The following is a 19,166-nucleotide window of genomic DNA, read 5'->3' on the forward strand; positions in this document are numbered from 1 at the left end:
TATACTTTGTCCATGAATAAGAGTTTGTTTTAGATACACAGTGTAAATTGTTGAATTGTAAGGATTACCAGGCATGAGGCTCATTATCTTAGAGTAGACCACACATAGCAGCACTTTGCTTCGAGAAAGATGATCATTAAAAAGAGTCTCATTATATTGCATAAAATTAATTATATTCAGAATTACCCTGCTTCAGAAAACTGACAAGAGCAAACGTATAAATTAAAAGATTTAAAACGTACCAGATACAGCGAGGAAGTCATCAATGCTTGTGATGTCATCTACAGCTTCGGTGAGGACGTGGATATGATTCTCCCATGTGTGCTTGTACATTTCCATGTTTTTTTTGACCACTTGACTTTTGGGTCTTGCAGCCAAAGCAAGTGCAGCATTAATGATCTGCAAAGATGGAGAATGTTCACATGGTAATTTCTTTGGAGATAGTAACCAGTGTGCAGATAATGGGTATTCTTTAAAAAAAGAAAAATAGACAAATACATCTTTAACAAGGACAATGGTAAAATGCCCTCATGTATAACTCCCTCCTTGCTTTTGGTAATACTTTAATTTTATTTGCAGCAATAGTTTAATTAATTTTAGAACTACTTATTGTCAATGCATTAAGGATTGCAAGAGATACGAAGATAATTGGTATCTGCCTTAAAGGAGCTTCTCTATTACTCAGTGGGAAGGGCAACATATAAGCATAAGTCAATTCAGTATGCAATACATATCATAACCACAACTAATGGTCAATAGTCTTTAGAAAGCTGAGAGATCACCTTCAGCAGAAGTCCTAAAGAAAGTCTTCAGGAAAGAGAGACATGTTAACTGGTCATTTGGACTCACACTGCATAACTCAGTAGGGAATGTTTGCAACTATTTGCAAAGCACTGGAATAAGATCTTTGACTTCCTTGAGGTCTTGCAGAATTTTGCCAATAAATATTCATAATTAACTAATTCATTAGTTCATTCATTCATTCATTCATTCATTATTTCAAATATATTCTGAGTGTCTTTTATGTATTAAGCATTGTTCTAGATTTTAGGGATATGGCAATAAATAAGACAGAAGCAAAATCATTGCCTTCATGTAGCTTTTATTACAGGTAAGCACAGAGGCAATTAGCAAGTTAAGTAAGTCAAATATATGGTCTGTTACATGGTTATAAGAACCAAGGAGGAAAAAAAAAATAGACCAAAGAAAGGAGAAAAGGAGTGGACTGGTCGTGAGGGCAGGAAGTTTGTGATTTTAGCGAGGCCTCACACTGAAGTGGTTAGTTGAGTAAAATCGCTATTGGAAAAGAATGATGGGACAGGACACAGAAGTAGCAAAATTCAAAAGGTGGAAAAATGGAGGAAATGCCGTGAAAATGGTGAGCAGTCTCACCGAGAGCCTGGTTATGCAAAATAAATCAACAGGAATTTTTGATAGTCCTGTTCAGGACCTGGCCTTATTTGGAAGGCACTGGAGAGTCTCTTTGACTTTTGACCAATTTGCTCAAAAATAAACTTCATCACTTTTTTAAGATTTATTTATCTATTTTGAGAGAGAGAGAGAGGGAGAGAGAGAGAGAGAGAGAGAGAGAGAGAGAGAGAGAGAGAGAGAGAAAGGATCCCAAACAGGCTCTACACTGTCAGCAGGGAGCCGGATGTGGGGCTGAAACCCACAACCCATGACATCATTACTTGAGCCAAAACCAAGAGCCAGAAGCTTAACCAACTGAGCCACTCAGGTGCCTCAGAACTAAACTTTAGAGAAATTAATCTGGCATAGTTGGCTACTGCAATAGGTTACAGGAGCAAGACAGAGCCTGGACTGCAAGGGTCGAGGTAATGAAAAGGTTTTGACAAAACTTCCAATTAATTAAGGAAGGATGAGGATACATCAAATTATTGCCAAAAATATCATGCAGCCATTAAGAAATCTGTGGAAAATACATCCAAAATAGCACAATAACACAATATTATAATAGCACAATAACAAAATATTATGCTCCAGAGCAAACACTGAAATGCAAACATGATAGAATAAAAGTTAAATGAATACATGCATCAATTAATAATGGCTCTTTCAGAGGTATCGAATTTCCAGTGCTTTTTATTTTATTTGTGTATGTAACTGAGTTTTTCAGATTTTTTAATGGTGAATGTGTTTTAGTTTTATACTCAGAATAAATGGAATTTTTTATTTTTTTGAAGTTATTCATCAAAGAAAGATGATAATTAAGGTTTTTCTATCAGTAGCGTGGAAAATGATTTTAGTATTGATGGAAAAGGAGAAGTCAGAGAGCCAAAAAGTCAGTCAGGGTTATAGAAGCAAATGTGTGCAGTTGTTTTGGAGGACAGTGTTAATGAGGAGTATTAGATGTCAACTTTCCTATTAGAGATATTGACATTGAAGTGACCCAGCCCTCCAATACAAATCTCCATACCTGAGCTATGGAATTGGAGCTCATAAAAAAAGTAGTCATTCATTTACTCATTTATTTGTCCATGCATTGAAACAAAGTAGTTTTATATAGCAGCAATGATTCAGATTCTACACTGGATACTGAACTCACAATCAAAAAGATTCCACCACAGGTTCTGAAACAGTTCATAATCTAGTAGGGAAATCAGCCCAAAGCCAGGCAATTGTAACATACCAGTGATTCTCAGCCATTAGCCTGTATCAGAATCACCTGGAGAGCTTGTTAAAATACAAATTCCTGAGCCAAACCCTAGAGTTTCTGATTCACATGATGTGCTTTGGGGCCTCAGATTTTGCCTTTTCTAGTTCCCTGGTGACAGTGATGTGCTACTGGCTTGGGGTTCCGGTTCTGAGAATCACTGCAAGATATAGAAGATAGTTAGATTATGGTGATAGATGATAGACAGATAAATAGATGATAGGTAGGTAGGTAGATGATAGATAGATAGATAGATAGATACAAAGATAGATAAACGCTATAACATGGGGGCTATTGTAAAGGTAGCACAGGATGCTCTATAATACGTGGGAAAAGTTTCCAGCTTCATAAGGAAAGATGTCCCAAAGGACTAAAATCTGAAAAATGAGCATACATCAGTATAATGTGATATCCTTTTTTAGGAAAGGGCAATAACGTGTGCAATGGCTTAGAAGCAGAGCCAAACCTTACCTCCTAAGGAATATTTAGCAAAAAGGAGGTAGTAATAGATTTTGAAGAAAATCAAAGAAGACAATGGTAAGAATAGAACAACCTTTGGAAAGTTCCAACATATAGAAGGGAAAAATAAATTGTAAATGACAAAGATGAAAGAAGGAACCATCAAGGAGGATGTAGAAAAGAAAGGTATTAGAGAGTCAGATGAGGAAGAAAATTTTTTCAAAAGGTTAAATTCTGTCAAGAATAAGGAGGACTAAAATCAGCTTCTGAATGTGGAAAACAGGAGTCAATAGTGTAGCAGAATATTGGGCATAGGATTCAGATTTCACCAAAATATGATGACAATAAGAACAAAAAAGAGCCATTTTCTACTCAGTAACCTAAAGGCTGCACCTTACTTAAATGACTTTCAGTGAATTATTGGAGGTAGAGGAGGGGAGAAATTAGTTGCTTGAAAATATTGTGTTGATATTCTTTTATTTCATTTTTATGAAAGAGGATCACATTGAATTTTAGGGAAACACATACTGCTTTTAGCAATAACTACCGTGCAGTATTCTTTGACTTCAGTTTTAGAGTTTTATTAACCTATTAACTTATAATGTACGTTTGTGTACATTGCAAAGCCTCTGGTCTCTGGTGTTTCATTGTCCCTGCAATTGGACAGCTGTGTACATATGTGGTTGTGCTGAAATTATGCCTTTGCAGAAAGGCATACTTTTAAAGAACTGGTGCAGAACCCTCGGTGGGAATATGGAGTCATGAACATAAGACAGGCTATATTTTGTAAGGACATTTTCCGTTCTGCTTCTGATCCAATTTATCTGATTCAACAGTGCACACTATGAGAAAACTTTATCCTACTTGACTATCCTGGTATGTAGCTTAAATCTAAAAGCAGACAAAATTCAGAAGATGTCCTAGCCCTTTTTAAGGCAGAAAAAATCTTCATTCCAATGTCACACTCCTAGAATTTTATCTATATATCTGGGAGGGGGGGAGACAATTCTGAAGTCATCTTCTTCCAAAAGTAAAGGTGTACGAAATACACTACACTGCTTTCTGAGGCATTTTTCTTCAGATTACGGTTGAGATGTGTGCATGTCAGAATCACTCTTCACCCTCAACCCTGTGAATCACCTAGTCAGTCAGTTCACCTTCGAAAGAGTCTCTAACTTCAGGAGCTTATTATATTTTAACATGACCGATTTAATAGCCTTCTAATATTTCCTAATTCCAGTTTTACTCCAAGCCATTCTCCCTACTACAAACACATTTCTTTTTCTTTTTTTTCTACATTTATTTATTTTTGAGAGACAGAAAGAGACAGCGTGAGCAGGGGAGTGGCAGAGAGAGACGGAGACACAGCAGAGTCTGAGGCAGGGTCCAGGCTCCGAGCTGTCGTCAGCACAGAGCTTGACTCGGGGCTGGAACTTATGAACTGTGAGAGCATGACCTGAGCCGAAGTCGGACGCTTAATTGACTGAGCCACCCAGGCACCCCCACATTTCTTTTTCAAATGCAGAAATGACCACATCCCTCCCTTGCTGATAACCTTTGACAGAATCCTAGTTAACTAAGAATGAAATCCAAATGCCTTTTCACTGATTCACAGTCTAAAATCCTCCACACACTGGCCCTTATCTACAGTTCTCTGTGCTATGATAATCCCCTGTTCCCCCATGTTAGCCTATGTTCTGGCCATACTGTCCTAAGCTCCATTTCCTGATGATACCATGTATCTTTACATCTCTATGACTCCTCTTACAACTGAAAACACCTTAACATTCTTGCTCCATTTCTTTCCCTGCTCTGGTCCATCTGAGGAAATATTTCTTACCTCTAAAAACTGTTGAAATTTCACTATATACTGTGAAACCTGCCCTGTTCCCTATACCCAGGTAACAGAATTGTATTCTGTATTCTTGTATTCTTGTATTCTTGTATTCAAACTCTTTGTTCATATGACTAAATAGTTGTGGTATTGTACAACTGTTTATACACATGTCTGCTTCACATGAGCCTCTTTCATAGGTGGGACTGTGTCCTGTTCATCTTTACTTCTTGTTACACTAAGCATGTCAGTCAGAGTTATTACTATATTTATAAACTACCTCTAAAACACACGATTCTATTCTCTCTACAAATCTGTCTGTTCTAGATACCTCACAGAAATGGAATCATGATATTTGGCCTTTTGTGCCTGAGTTTTCCACATATAATAATATCTTCAAGGTTCATCCATGTGCTAGAATGTGTCAAAACCTCATTACTTTTTAAGGCTGAACAACATTCCACTATATGTACCTACCATATTTTGCTTCTGCATTCATCTGTTGATGGAAATAGGGTTGTTTCCACCTTTTGGTCATTATGAATAATGCTGCTAGGAACATTGATGTACAAATATGGGGTTGAGTCTTGGTATACACCCAGGAATAAAATTTCTGAATCCTATGATAATTTTATTTATATTTAATTATTTTGAGGGAATATCATACTATTTTCAGCAATGGCTTCAGCTTTCTACATTTCCACAACGAACAAAAGCTCCATTTTCTCCACATCTTTGCCAACACTTATGTTCTGCTTTTGTTAAAAATAGTATCTGGCATCATGTGTGTGAAGTAGAATCTCATTGTGGTTTTGATTTTATTTCCCTAATCATTAGTGATATTGAGCATATTTCATGGGCTTATTGGCCATTTATATACCTTATTTGCGTAAATATCTATTCAAAAATTTTGCTCATTTTTAAATTAAGCTGTTTGGTTTTTTGTTGTTGAGTTTTAGGGATTTTAAAATATATTTTGGATATTAATCTCTTAGCAGATAGATGATTTACAAATGTTTTCTCCCATTCTGTGGGTTGTCTTTTCATTCCCCTGGTAGTGTCCTGTGTTGCACAAAAGTTTTTCATTTTAATAAAGTCTAATTGATCTATTTTTTCTTTACCTCCTGTGCTTTTGGTGTCGTATGAAAGTAATCATTACCAAATTTAATATCGTGAGTTTGTTGTCCTATGTTTTCTTGAATTCTGCAGTTTTAACTATTATTTTGAGGCCTTAGATCCATTTTGAATTAATTTTTGTATATGGTGCAAGGTAAGGGTCCAACTTCATTCTTTAACATGTGGATATCCAGCTTTCCCAGTACCATATGTTCAAAAGACTGCTCTTTATCCACTGAAAGATCTTGGCACCCATGTCAAAAATCATTTAACCATATAAGTATACCTTGCAAGTACTGCAGGTTCCACTCTTGACCCCACAACAAAACAAGTCAAATGAACTTTTTGTTTTTGATTTTTCAGTGCAAACTGTAGTCTACTAAGTGTGCAATAGCTTTATTTAAAATAAAAACAAAACAAAACATAAAAAACATGTATATTCCTTACCTATAAATATTGCTAAAACATGATAACCATCATCTGAGCTTTCAGTGAGTCATAATGTTTTTGCTAATGGAGGGTCTTACTTGGTGTTGATGGCTGATGACAGATCAGGGTGGTGGTGGCAGAAGGGTGGGGTGACTGTAGCAATTTCTTAAAATAAGATAAAAATGAAGTTTGTTGGGCGCCTGGGTGGCTCAGTCGGTTAAGCATCTGACCAGCTCAGGTCATGATCTTGCAGTCCGTGAGTTCGAGCCCCAGGTCTGGCTCTGTGCTGACAGCTCAGAGCCTGGAGCCTGTTTCAGATTCTGTGTCTCCCTCTCTCTCTGATCCTCCCCCGTTTATGCTCTGTCTCTCTCTGTCTCAAAAATAAATAAACGTTAAAAAAATTTTTAAAAATGAAGTTTGTTGCCTCAATCCTCCTTTCATGAACAATTTCTCTGTAAAATGTGACAGTTTGATAGCACCTACCCACAGTAGGATGTTTTTCAAAATTAGAATCAATCCTCTCAAACCCTGTCGCTGCTTTATCTACTCAGTTTATGTAATATTCTAAATCTTTTGTTTTCATTTCAACAATCTTCACCAAGAAGATTTCAAGAATCTTCACCAAGAGTACATTCCGTCTCAAGAAACCACTTTCTCTGGTCATCCATAAGAAGCAACTCATTTGAAAAAGGAACCCTCATGCACAGTTGATGGATATGAAAACTGGTGCAGCCACTGTGGAAAAGAGTATGATGCTTCCTCAAAAAATTAAAAATAGAATTATCATATGATCCAGTAATCCCACAACTATTTACTCAAAGAATATGAAAACACTAATTTTAAAATATATAAGACTCCCTATGTTTATTGTAGCATTATTTACAATAGCCAAATTATGAAAACAATCCAAGTGTCCATCGATAGATGCATGGATAAAGAAGATATGGGGTATATATACAATAGAAGATTAATGAGCCATGAAAAAGAATGAAATCTTGCCATTTGTAATGATGCGAATAGAGGTTGAGTGTATAATGCTAAGTGAAATAGTCAGAGAAAGACAAATACTGTATGATTTCACTCATATGTAGGATTTAAGAAACAAAACAAAGAAAGAGAGATAAAAAAACAAAAACAAAAAACAGAATCTTAACGATAGAGAACAAACTGATGATTACCAGAAGGGAGGTGGATGGGAGGATTGATGAATGGGAAAAGGAGATTATGAGCACACTTATCATGAGCATGTATGGAATTTTCGAATCGCTATATTATCACCTGAAACTAATATAACGTGTATATTAACTATACTGGAATTTTTAAAAAAGTTTTAAGTTAACTAAAGAAAAAAAATAAGCAACTCATTTGTTATAAGTTTTATCAAGGGATTGCAGCAATTCAGTCCCATCTTCATGCTCCACTTCTAACTCTAGTTCTCATGCTATTTCCATCACACCTGCAACCAACACCTACTATCAAACACCTGCCTCCACTGAAGTCTTGGGCCCCTAAAAGTCATCATGAGAGCTGCAATCAACTTCTTCCAAACTCCTGTTAATGTTGATATTTTGACCGCTTATCTATGAATCACAAATGTTCTTAATGGCATCTCAAGTGGTGAGTCTTTTTCAGAAGGTTTTCAATTTACTTTGCCTAGATCCATCAGAGAAAGCACTCTTTATGGCAGCTCTAGTCTTATGAAACATAATTCTTAATACTTGAAAGTAGAAATTACTCCTTGATCCATGGGATACAGAATGGTTGTGTTAGCAGGAATGAAAACATTAATCTCATTGTATATCTTCATCACAGCTCTTGGGTGACCAGGTGCATTGTCAATGAGCAGAAATATTTTGAAAGGCATATTTTTTTTTTCCTGAGTAGTAGGTTTCAACAGTGGGGTTAAAATATTCAGTAAATCATGTTGTAAGCAGAGATGCTCTATCCAGGCTTTGTTGTTCCGTTTATAGAATGCCAGCAGAGTAGATTTGGCATAATTCTTAAGGGCCCTAGAATTTTTGGAATAGTAAATGAGCACGGGCTTCAACTTAACATCACCAGCTGCATCAGCCCCTAACAAGAGAGTCAGTCTGTTCTTTGAAACGTTGAAGCCAGGCACTGATTTGTCCTCTCTAGCTATGAAAGTCATAGATGACATCTACTTCCAATAGAAGCATGTTTTGTGCACATAGAGAATCTTTTGTTGAGTGTCATCACCTTCATAAATCATCTTATCTCAGTCTTCAGGATAATCTGCTGCCGCTTGACATTAACACCGGCTGTTTCATCTTACGTTTTTGTGAGAGAGACCTCTTTCCTTAAACCTCATGAGCCACCTCTGCTAGCTTCAACACTTTTTCTGCAGCTTCCTCATCTCTCTCAGCATGCATTGAAGAGAGTTAGGGCCTTGCTCTGGATTAGGCTTTGACTTAAGGAAATGTTGTAACTGGTTTGATCTAGCCAGACCACTCAAACTTTCTCCATTATCAGCAATAAGGCTATTCTACCTTGTATCATTCATGTGTTCCTCGGAGTAGCACTTTTAATTTCCTTCAAGAACTTTCTCTTTGCATTCACAATGTGGCTAACTGTCTGGCACAAGAGGCTTAGCTTTTGGTCTATCTCGGCTTTGATATGCCTTTCCCTATAAGCTTAATCATTTTTATAGAAAGTGAGAGATGTGAAACTCTCCCTTTCACTTGAACACTTAGAGGCCATTATTGGGTTATCAACTGGCCTAACTTAAATATTGTTGCACCTCAGGGAATAGGGAGGCCAGAGAAGAGGGAGGGATTAAGAGGAATGGCCAGTCTGTGTAGCAGTCAGAACATATACATTTATCAACTAAGTTTGTTGTTTTATATGGGTGTGGTTTGTAATGCCCAAAACCAATTACAATAGTAACATCAAATATTCTTGATCACAGATCACCATAAAGAATATAATAATGATTAAAAATTTGAAATACTGTAAGAGTTACCAAAATGTGACACAGAGACACCAAATGAGCAAATGCTATTGGAAAAATGGTGTCGATAGACTTGCTTGATACAGGGTGCCCATAAACCTTGGTATGTAAAACAAACAAACAACAACAACAACAACAACAACAAAAAACAGTATCTGTGAAGCACAGAAAAGTGAAGCACAATAAAATAAGTATGCTTGTATATGCAAAGATTTATTTCTGAGCTATCTGTTCTGCTCCATTGACCTATAAGTCTACTTTTATGCTGGTACCATACTGATTTGATCACTGTAGTTTCTAATTTTTGAAATTAGGAAATGTGAGTCCACCAACTTTGTTCTTCTTCCTCAGGATGGTTTCAGCTATTTGAGGTATCTTGAGATTCCATATGAATTTAAGATGTGTTTGTCCTATATCTGCAAAATCATTGTTGGGATTTTGCAATAGGGATTGCATTGAATCTGCATATTGCTTTGGGTAATACTGTTATCTTACTGTTATTAAGTCTTAAAATCCATAAACAAAGTTACTTTCCATTTATTTAAGTCTTCTTTAACTTCTTCCAACAATGTTTTATAGTTGTCAGTATATAGGTCATCCCTGTCCTTGGATATAATTATTCCTAAGCATTTTATTCTTCATGATGCAATTAACTGTAAGTGGAACTATGCTTCTAATTTCCTTTTTAGATTGTGTATTGTCAGTATACAGAAAAGCACTGATTTTGGGATGTTGAGTTTGTACCCTGCAATGTTATCACCTTCATTTATTAGCTTTTAACGGGGTGTGTGTGTGTGTGTGTGTGTGTGTGTGTGTGTATGACCTTTAGGGTTTTCTAAATATAAGATCTTGTCATTGATGAACAATGATAATTTTACTTCTTCTTTTCCAATTTGAGTACCTAAAAAAATTTTTTTGAGTTGGATTTTTTCAGGGAAGCAAAAAAGGCAAAGGAGTTGAGTGAGCTACAGGAGTAGAACATGGGCCCCCAGGACCTGCTGAGAGCTCATCAGCCCTTTCCTCTGTATCTGGTGTCTGCTGTCCCAACTACATCCACTGCCCATGCTCACTGATAAAGGCTATTTTTGATGCTGACTTTCTTTCTGAGTGACCTTCATTTCTCCATCCTCATAGATACTTATTCAAACGAGCTTCCATTAGACTTTGTATACTGGGTTCTCTGGCACTCCTGGAAAAAGCCAACTTAGTTTCACGAGGTCCCAATCTACCTTCTTCAGGCTTCTTCCTACCTTCTAAGAGTATGTGTGGCCAAGGTGTCAGCATATTGTAGCCTAAGCCCTTCCCATTTTTAAATATTAAATCAGATAGGGTATTTTATTACATCCTGCTCTCATTTGCCTTAGGAAACTCTCATACATCTAAACTAGGTTCATAATACTTAGGATTTTCAGACTGTCTCAAGGTTTTTATGTTTTCCTCTAGGTTTCAGGAGTTTGTATTTCCGGGAGTCTCACTTGCACAGGCCATGTAAGACACTTGGAGAGCCCCCAGACATGTGTTCACACGGTCTTTTGTTCTAATAAAATTTGCCACAACTATTTTGAGATCTTACTAAGGGAAGTTGAGTTGAGGGAAGTTGAAGGTATACATTTGGTTTGGATTTAGTAGTATAGTATAAGAGATTTAAAGTCACCTCTTTATATGTCCTTTATTACCCTCATACTTATGCTACTGACATCATATTGGGACAGAACATTTGTTTCTCCTAATTTCATGCCCTTCTTTCCTCAGACCTTCTGAAACAAACTGCAAAAACAAAGATTGAATCATCTTCCTAGTTTCTGTACAGAAAGTGATATTACAAAATTAATTGCTATTATTTAAGAGGTGATCAATGTGTGTAGCAGAAAGAAAGAAGAAAGGAACAAAGGAGAGAGAGGGAAAGGGTAACAAAGGAAAACAAGGGGAAGAAAAGAAAGAAAAAAAATTCATAAATGTGTATCTTGGATATAATTACACAAATATTATATCACATTTTTGGATTTGGGGATATTTTAATATTTATCAGCATTTTAAATTAATAACTAGTTATGTATTTTTGCATTCTAAAAAATACTCATTGTTTTCCTTAAAGAAGGCCCTCAAAATTATGTGAGTTTCAGGCCCCACACAGCCTGGTCTGCCATAGTTAAACCATCCATTTTTCATAAAAAGCTACCTGTCATCTGAAATGATAAAACTAACACAGATTCCACTGCAGTATTTCACCTGAACTCCGTCTTGATAACAACCATTGACTCTGTTTGCTTCCTTAGGGAATATTTCAGTACCAGATAAATAAGCCTTTTTACATATTCTACAATATCTAATCCTTTGTACAGACAAGTGACTCCTTTCCCTCCACCTCCCTCTTCATGTGGCAGTTTTTTCTGAAAGAATTTCTATTTTATTTCTAAAATTTGGTTGCAAGTGGCAAAATAGTGTGCTAACCATAGGACTTAATACTGACAGCCTGCAGTGTTCCAGGAAGGAATCTAAGTACTTGATTATATTAATGTCTTTAATCCAATGAGGAAGGCCCTAGCAGTATTCCCTTTTTACTCTCAGGACAATGGAGACACAAAGAGATAGAATGATTTATGCAAAATTACAGAAGGAACTCTAGGTTGGAAGCCAAGGGTCTTAAGTTAGCTTTACTTTGCTTCAAACTGATTTTTTGTCCACAGAAGAATCTTATTAAGTCTCCTAGGACTCATTTTCCCAGAAGTTACAGGTATGCATGCACTGGGGTAGATGTGGTGGAGAGTGTATGAGTTTGCCGATTTCTCTAAGGTTACTTCAGATTTGAACATACAGATTTAATGCTATCATTTGATGCATATACTTTTCCTCTTGAAAGATTTCTGGAAACAATTACTTAAAAAGTGAAAATAAATCTAAGTAATTTAATTTTTTCCTCAGATATTTCAATATTGGCATTGATACAAATAATCTTAAAAATCTTAGTTAATATAACAAAAGCACTTTGTGGATTAAAAAGATGAGTTATGTGTAAGTACCTATAGGTCTGATTAGCTCAGTGTCATGGCATGTAGAGAAAATTAAAATAACTAGATATATGATACCTCAAATACTTCTAAGCTAGTATGTGAGGAGAATTTATATGACATTCACTTAAATTGGCAACACCATAATAATTTTAGAATTATCACAACCATCAAATGGTAATGACATCAAATTCAATGTTCCAATTCTGTGCATTCTTTTCTCAGTTGCTTAAATGGTGTTCTACTACCAAATATTTCCTGCTTTCTGTGCCAGTTTTCCTCTATTTCCTTAGTTTTGATAACTCTTCTTTTTTGTCTTCTCTCATATTATATTTCATTTATGGGAAATTGTCCTTGCATTTTAAGTAAGCCATGCAATATTTGTCATCATGAATCTCCATAGCCACATCTTTATGTTCAATGCTAATGCCATTTCAGGACTGGGGAAGGGGTGTGGTGAGGGCACATAATTTGTCCTGGACTCCTACAGGTTTATAGAGAATTTATTAGACTGAATTCAACTTTGGTCTCACAATTGTTGTAATCTCCTTACTCCATGAAGGGATGAACCCTGCATGACAGGATTACACTAAAACTTCTCATGAGGCTTCAACTTGCCTTTGGATACCATATAAAAAACTGAAATAACCTTTTTTTTTTTTTTTTTTTTTAGCATATGCTAGACAGCTTAGCATTTATTCATTAAAGCAGACAGGAAATCAATTTATTTTAAATAACACTTTAAGTAATGGATTCTCCATGTCCTAAATCTAACTAGAATTGTTGCAATTTGTCCATCTCCTTTTGGTTCTCTAGATACATCTAAGGATGGTGGTAATTATTCAGGGAGGTTGGGTGTTCTAGAGTTACATACATTTAGACAAGGCAGCAGAAGCCATTTCATCTCCTACCAACCCATGATCTTTGGATTTCTCTTGTCTATCCTCTTAACTCTTTACCGTTTAGTTGTTTTAATCATGATTAGTTTTTCATTGTCTACTGGCACAGTTTCTTCTTTTCTGATAGTTCTAATTCCAAAGAAATGGCTTTTGTTTTTCTAACTTATGCTTAGATTTGGGTTGTATCATCTCCCTAAGTAACTTTTAAAAATGGGAGCGGGGGTGTGGGGAGACAAGCTGATTTCTGGGAGCGTACAGCTTTTTGAAAGAAAGATATACATTTCCTTTATGTATTATAGTATGAGTTTTCTTAAGTCCCAATCCATACTGATAGAGAAAAAAAGAAAAAAAAATGCAACCTAGGACTACTTAGGTTTTGGTAAATGTAATAAACAACAACAACAACAAAGGTCTATAGAAGGCAATCACTTCCACATGAAACTCAAACAATTTATTTCTCCTATGCTAATTATCAAGACAGGATAATCTATCAAATAACATAAGTAAATGAGCAAAGAAAAGCAAATCAAATAACTTGTTTAGTATACTATAACAAAGTCACCAATAAGTTGGTTTTACAGACAAATGAAAATGGAATTTTGGGTTAGATCTCACATTTTAACCCAGCTCCAGTACGTATTAGTTTTATGTGATTTTAGACAAATTGTTTACTCTCTGAGCCTCAATTTCCTTATCTGTAATGGTTATAAGATACTTATTATAAAGGTCATTAGCAGAATTTAATTAGCTAAATAAAAATAACTAATACTCACCTAGTACAGAGGTAGACATTTTATGAATGTTTGTTTCTATGCTGATAGTTTGGAAAAAAAATACAAGGAATACTTTAGAAATTTAAACAGTATATACAGAAACACACATATATACAGAATTTGCAATTTTGATTAGACTCAACAATCATCTGATATATTAATTATAAAAATGTCTCCTGGTTAAATAAATATGAACTTAAGGAAAATGAGTCTACAGAAACACTATATTTTAGTCCTTTACTTATAACACAAAACTGAAATAAGAGAAAGTTTGCCTTAAAAAAATTCTGAAAACAATAATGTATGTTACAACTTCAGTTAACTGAAACTAATTTCCAACAATGAAAAAGCAGAAGCAACAGAGATTTTTGGGTCCTTATAATCTGCTCCTCAGGGATTTAATAAATTTGGAATTTGGAGTAGAAGAAATACCTACTATCTTCCAAATCATTTGGGTTCAAGTAGAGGAATTAAAAATGAATTTGTTATATTTGCCAAATTAATAACCCCTTTTGAAAACAAATTTTATATCAGAAATATTACAAACTTTCTTCTAATATAATATCTAATTCTATGTAAACATAATGGCAAAATGGAAGCTAATCATTAATTGCCAAAATGTGTTTTATAATATGAGGTTGGCTAAAGTAAAAAGAAAAAAATAAATAAATAAATAAATAAATATATATATATATATATATATATATATATATAGGCAATTCTGAATGCTTATAATTAAATATTTCTTCCATATATTTGAAATTTTATCTAGAGTTCTTATGTCAGTAGGCGATTTAATTTTTTTAATTGTCAAAAAATATTTGCTATGTACATTCTATTTATCTAGGGAAGAAAATATTAGATAGGACAAACTCAGAAAATATTTTATTTAATGGTTTTAAGGGAGAAAATCATGCACAAATATTTAATAAAGGCTAATGAGTATGTAAAATCCAGATCATAAAAGCAATATTTTCTCTAAGCTTCCAAAATGTGTTAAGAAGAAATATATATAGGGTCTAAGGTATAAATTAAATTGAAATAGTCAAGGATAACTTACTCTCTCTCCCTTTCTCATTACTTTGTTCTCACTCTTTGTCTCTCCCTCTGATAGGTCCCTACAAGAGAAATTTCCTTAATGTCTGTGACTTATATTTCAGGATACTATGTCTGCTGCAACCCTACTCTATGCTACCATTTTCTCCCAATGGGACACTGAAATAGCTTTAATCCTACTCCTAGCCGTTCTCTGCAAATGGATATTTCCAAATCATGAATCTCATGAAGCTCCCAGCTCCCTTTTTATCATTGTTTTAAGTTGATTTATTTATTTTGAGAGACACAGAAAGAGCAAGTGCAGGAGGGGCAGAGAGAGGAAGCGAGAAAATCCCAAGCAGGCTCCATGCTAATCAGTGGCAGAGCCCGACATGGGGCTTGATCTCATGAACCATGAGATCATCACGTGAGCCCAAACCAAAAGCCAGATGCTTAACCCAGGTCCCCCCCTTTTTATCTTAAAATACATTGAAAAAGAATAAAGCCTTGATATATCTAACACTTGTTTATCTCTCTAGCATTATTTATCATTAGTCTCCCAAACTTTCTACACTTCTTCCTTGTCTATATTTTTCTCAGTAACTAATTCATCTAATAGAGGTCATATCAAACATCACTTTCTCAGAGAAGCTTTACCAAATCTAGGCCAATTTCTTTGATGATATGCTCTCATAAAATAATGTCCTCTTTCTTTGAGTATTTATCTCACTATGTACTGGGATGTTCATTAGAGTCAACAGTGGCTTCATTTGATAAATGTATGATCCACACTTCTCATCTTACTGCAGAGCAGGAATTTTAATGTTTTAATGTTACTTCTCTAGGGTGTGTGTAGAATGTCAAGTAGAATCCCGTTCCCTTATAACCAGGGCCCCAGTGTAGGTTTCCTCCTATTCAGCAGGCCTACACACTTAGTAAAGCCTTTCCCAAGTGAAGGAGTGCATCCCTACAAGGAACACTTATACCAGTACATAGGATGATGAAAATATGTCCATATTGTTTTATTTATAACTGAACACTGTAGTCACAGAAAAAAACTAGAGGCATTGACAAAGTTTGTATTTAACAGAGAAAGTATTGGTCAAATATTCATATTATGATTTTTCAAGTGCTATTCCAAGCTGAGAAATATCTATCAATGGACTAGATCACCAGGCTTCCCCTATTTATATATCCAGTGCTCAATCCTAGGGGGACCAGAGTTACAGAAAGGTGAATATGAACATGGCAGTTTCCCCACTGAATTACCATACTCAAAGATTTTCCATTTGGCTACTTCTTCAGATTTTAATTATGTGACTTTGTCAGCTATGGGTCAAAAGAGAAAAACAGGGGAAAATAGATAGATAGATAGATAGATAGATAGATAATACATAGATAGATAAATAGAGAAAGAGGGAAAGAGAGAGAAAATTCTTCAGAGTGAAGTAATGTTGCCTTTCTCAAATCAGAAGGTTTGTCTACAGTTTGGGCAACTCAATCTTTGTATCTTTTTCCTTAATCTATCAAATTTGGAATATAACATCTAGTCTATAGAATTACTTAGAACTGGAGAGTAAGTACATTGGGGATGATTTGAAAACATAAATGAACCACACTAACTTAAGTTATCATTATACCAAAAAAAAAAGTTTTCTTATTTTTTTTAAGCTATTAAGACTCTAAGTTTGAGGGGAATGTCACTTTCAGTCTGGAAATGGAAGGAAATATGTTTCTCAATCAAATAATTATAAACATTATTGTCTACAATTTTCTACTACATTGGAGAAGACTACTTCTTGGTCAGAATAAGTTATAAAAGTTCTGGATGTTTATTGCACTCTCCAGGATCCGGAATCTGTAACTGCTGAAGCATATTCACTGATGTGTGCACAGTGATGCACTACTTATTATAATAATTAGATATTGAAGAAGCAATGGCCTACATTCAGGAGAGCTCTCTTTGTGACTGTGCTTCCTCAGGAAAACAAACAAACAATCTGGATTCTCAGTTACAAATGAGTTAGTTGATACCTATTACCCTAGGAAGATATGATGATACCACATACTAGAATATACCCCTCTTTGTTGAATGCAGATCTGAAATTCTTAATTTTAAAGTGTTATTGATTTTGTGCCCAGCAGGCTTGAGCCATAACATGCATAGTAAAAGATAAATAAGGCTGTGGTTTTTAATTACAGACTTGAGTACACTGGGCTATGTATAGAACCCAGGAATAAAGTACTACTGCTTCCTGGGAGCTGGACTATGTAAATTAGATTGAGTAGTAGGACACAAAGTTATGAACAGGAGGAAATTCTCTCTGGGGAAATATAGGTGACAAACCTACAGTGGCTTTTAGCAGCTGGCACAGTCTATTTGAAGAGCTAATGTCATTTTACGTAATGGATGAGGAAGAACTGGATGCTCTCCATCATGCAGGCCAAGCATAATTTCCATGATGACTGAGTTTTCTGACATAAAAGACACTATGCTTCCTTAGATTTTCCAACCTTATTTACAACCCTCGTGGTGAGGGATGTAAGGCAGAGGTCTTTGTTTCTTCAGAGCCAGCTGAGGCTATAGCTGTAGTGAAGGCAAGATTTGAGGGATGATTAACATACGGAATTCACAGAATTATGACCAGTTGAATGTGAGGGATGAGAATTAAGGAGTCAAGGATAATTCTCAAGTCCTAGCTTGAGTTAATTAATGATGGTTCCACTAATTTCCATGATGGAAATAAAGTATACAGATTATGGCTTGGGGTGGGGGAACAAAATTGTAACTTAAAAAAGTTTAAGATTAAATTAGAAGCAAAGAATTTTACTTTGAACACACTTTTTACTACCCTTCCTCTCCCTCCCCCACAAAAAACCATGAAATTTAAAACTATAAGGGGCTCATTTACTTATATGTGGCAGATTTATTCTTTTAGATAAATTGTTTTCACTTCCCAAACCACGTGAGTGGTTTCTTCAATTTGGCAAATGGTTATAAAAACAAGTGTGAAATATATGAGAAAACATAGCAATCAGTTCCTATACAAAACCTGACTATTAACTTAAATCATAGAAACTAATGATCAACATCAGTAAGAAAGAACAGGATTGGAGCCAAAGTCACAAAGACCAGACCACATCTTTGTGTCAGGGGGCATGGAGTTCACTTATATTCAAGGTTTAATATTCCTGAATGCAAAGACAAGATTCGTGATGACACAGAACCCAGTCTATTTAATGGTTTTATCATTAACTTTGGAAAGTTCTCCTTTAAAAATACAGACTTTTCATAGTTTATCTATGTTTATGTGAGATAAAATCAAGGCAAACTTCTGTGGCCTCATTTGTTTCCCTTTTTACAATGCTTTAGGAATGAGATTATTAAAATCAGCAAGAAGCACTAATGTTCTCAAAGCAGAAGAAAACTGGAACACCATGTTTTTAGGCCTTTTTGTAAAAGCCTTTACTGTACTGTAAGTCTCAAAGGTGGAAGTCACTCCTGAAAGCCTATCACAAAGTAACTTCCCACCAGCACCATTCCCTCTGGAAGTCAATCTTACCTATTGTCTATCTTAACAATAGATAACATACTCTCTTACAGACTATCCCCTATGGGTAGGAACACACCCATGATTCCATTGCCTCAAGATAATCAATTCCTCACCAACTACCCTTTAATGACGAATATTATCTTTTTCCCTCCCTCTTCACTTAATTTATATGTATTAAAAACCAGACTAGCACAGTCTTTAGCTCAGTGATCAATGAAATATCTTTGTCACAGAAGTTTGCAGGATCCCCTAGTCTGGCACTTTCAGGATAGCGGCCTCAGAAATGTTAAAGTAATTGACTTCATTGCATTTAGCATAGGCAGACCTGATATTTCTGGGGAAGATATGTTTCCAAAGTTCATTGCTTATAAATCTGCTGTATGTGGTGCTGTTTATTTAATGACTTTGTCCTACTGA

At 35.4% G+C, this 19,166-nt stretch overlaps 1 protein-coding gene across 3 annotated transcripts in view; it reads right to left on the reverse strand.

Annotated features, from left to right (window-relative positions):
* CTNNA3 (catenin alpha 3) overlaps positions 1-19,166 on the reverse strand; it is a 1,799,646-nt gene that overhangs the window by 603,919 nt on the left and 1,176,561 nt on the right. For all 3 annotated transcript variants that reach the window (XM_053888526.1, XM_019444306.2, XM_053888525.1), the window contains one exon: positions 243-399. In XM_053888526.1, the coding sequence (XP_053744501.1) occupies positions 243-399 (157 nt within the window). The remainder of the gene's footprint in view (positions 1-242; positions 400-19,166) is intronic.

Source organism: Panthera pardus, unplaced genomic scaffold (genome assembly GCF_024362965.1).
Source record: "Panthera pardus isolate Hobbes unplaced genomic scaffold, ASM2436296v1 HiC_scaffold_22, whole genome shotgun sequence".
Classification (NCBI taxonomy): Eukaryota; Metazoa; Chordata; class Mammalia; order Carnivora; family Felidae; genus Panthera; species Panthera pardus.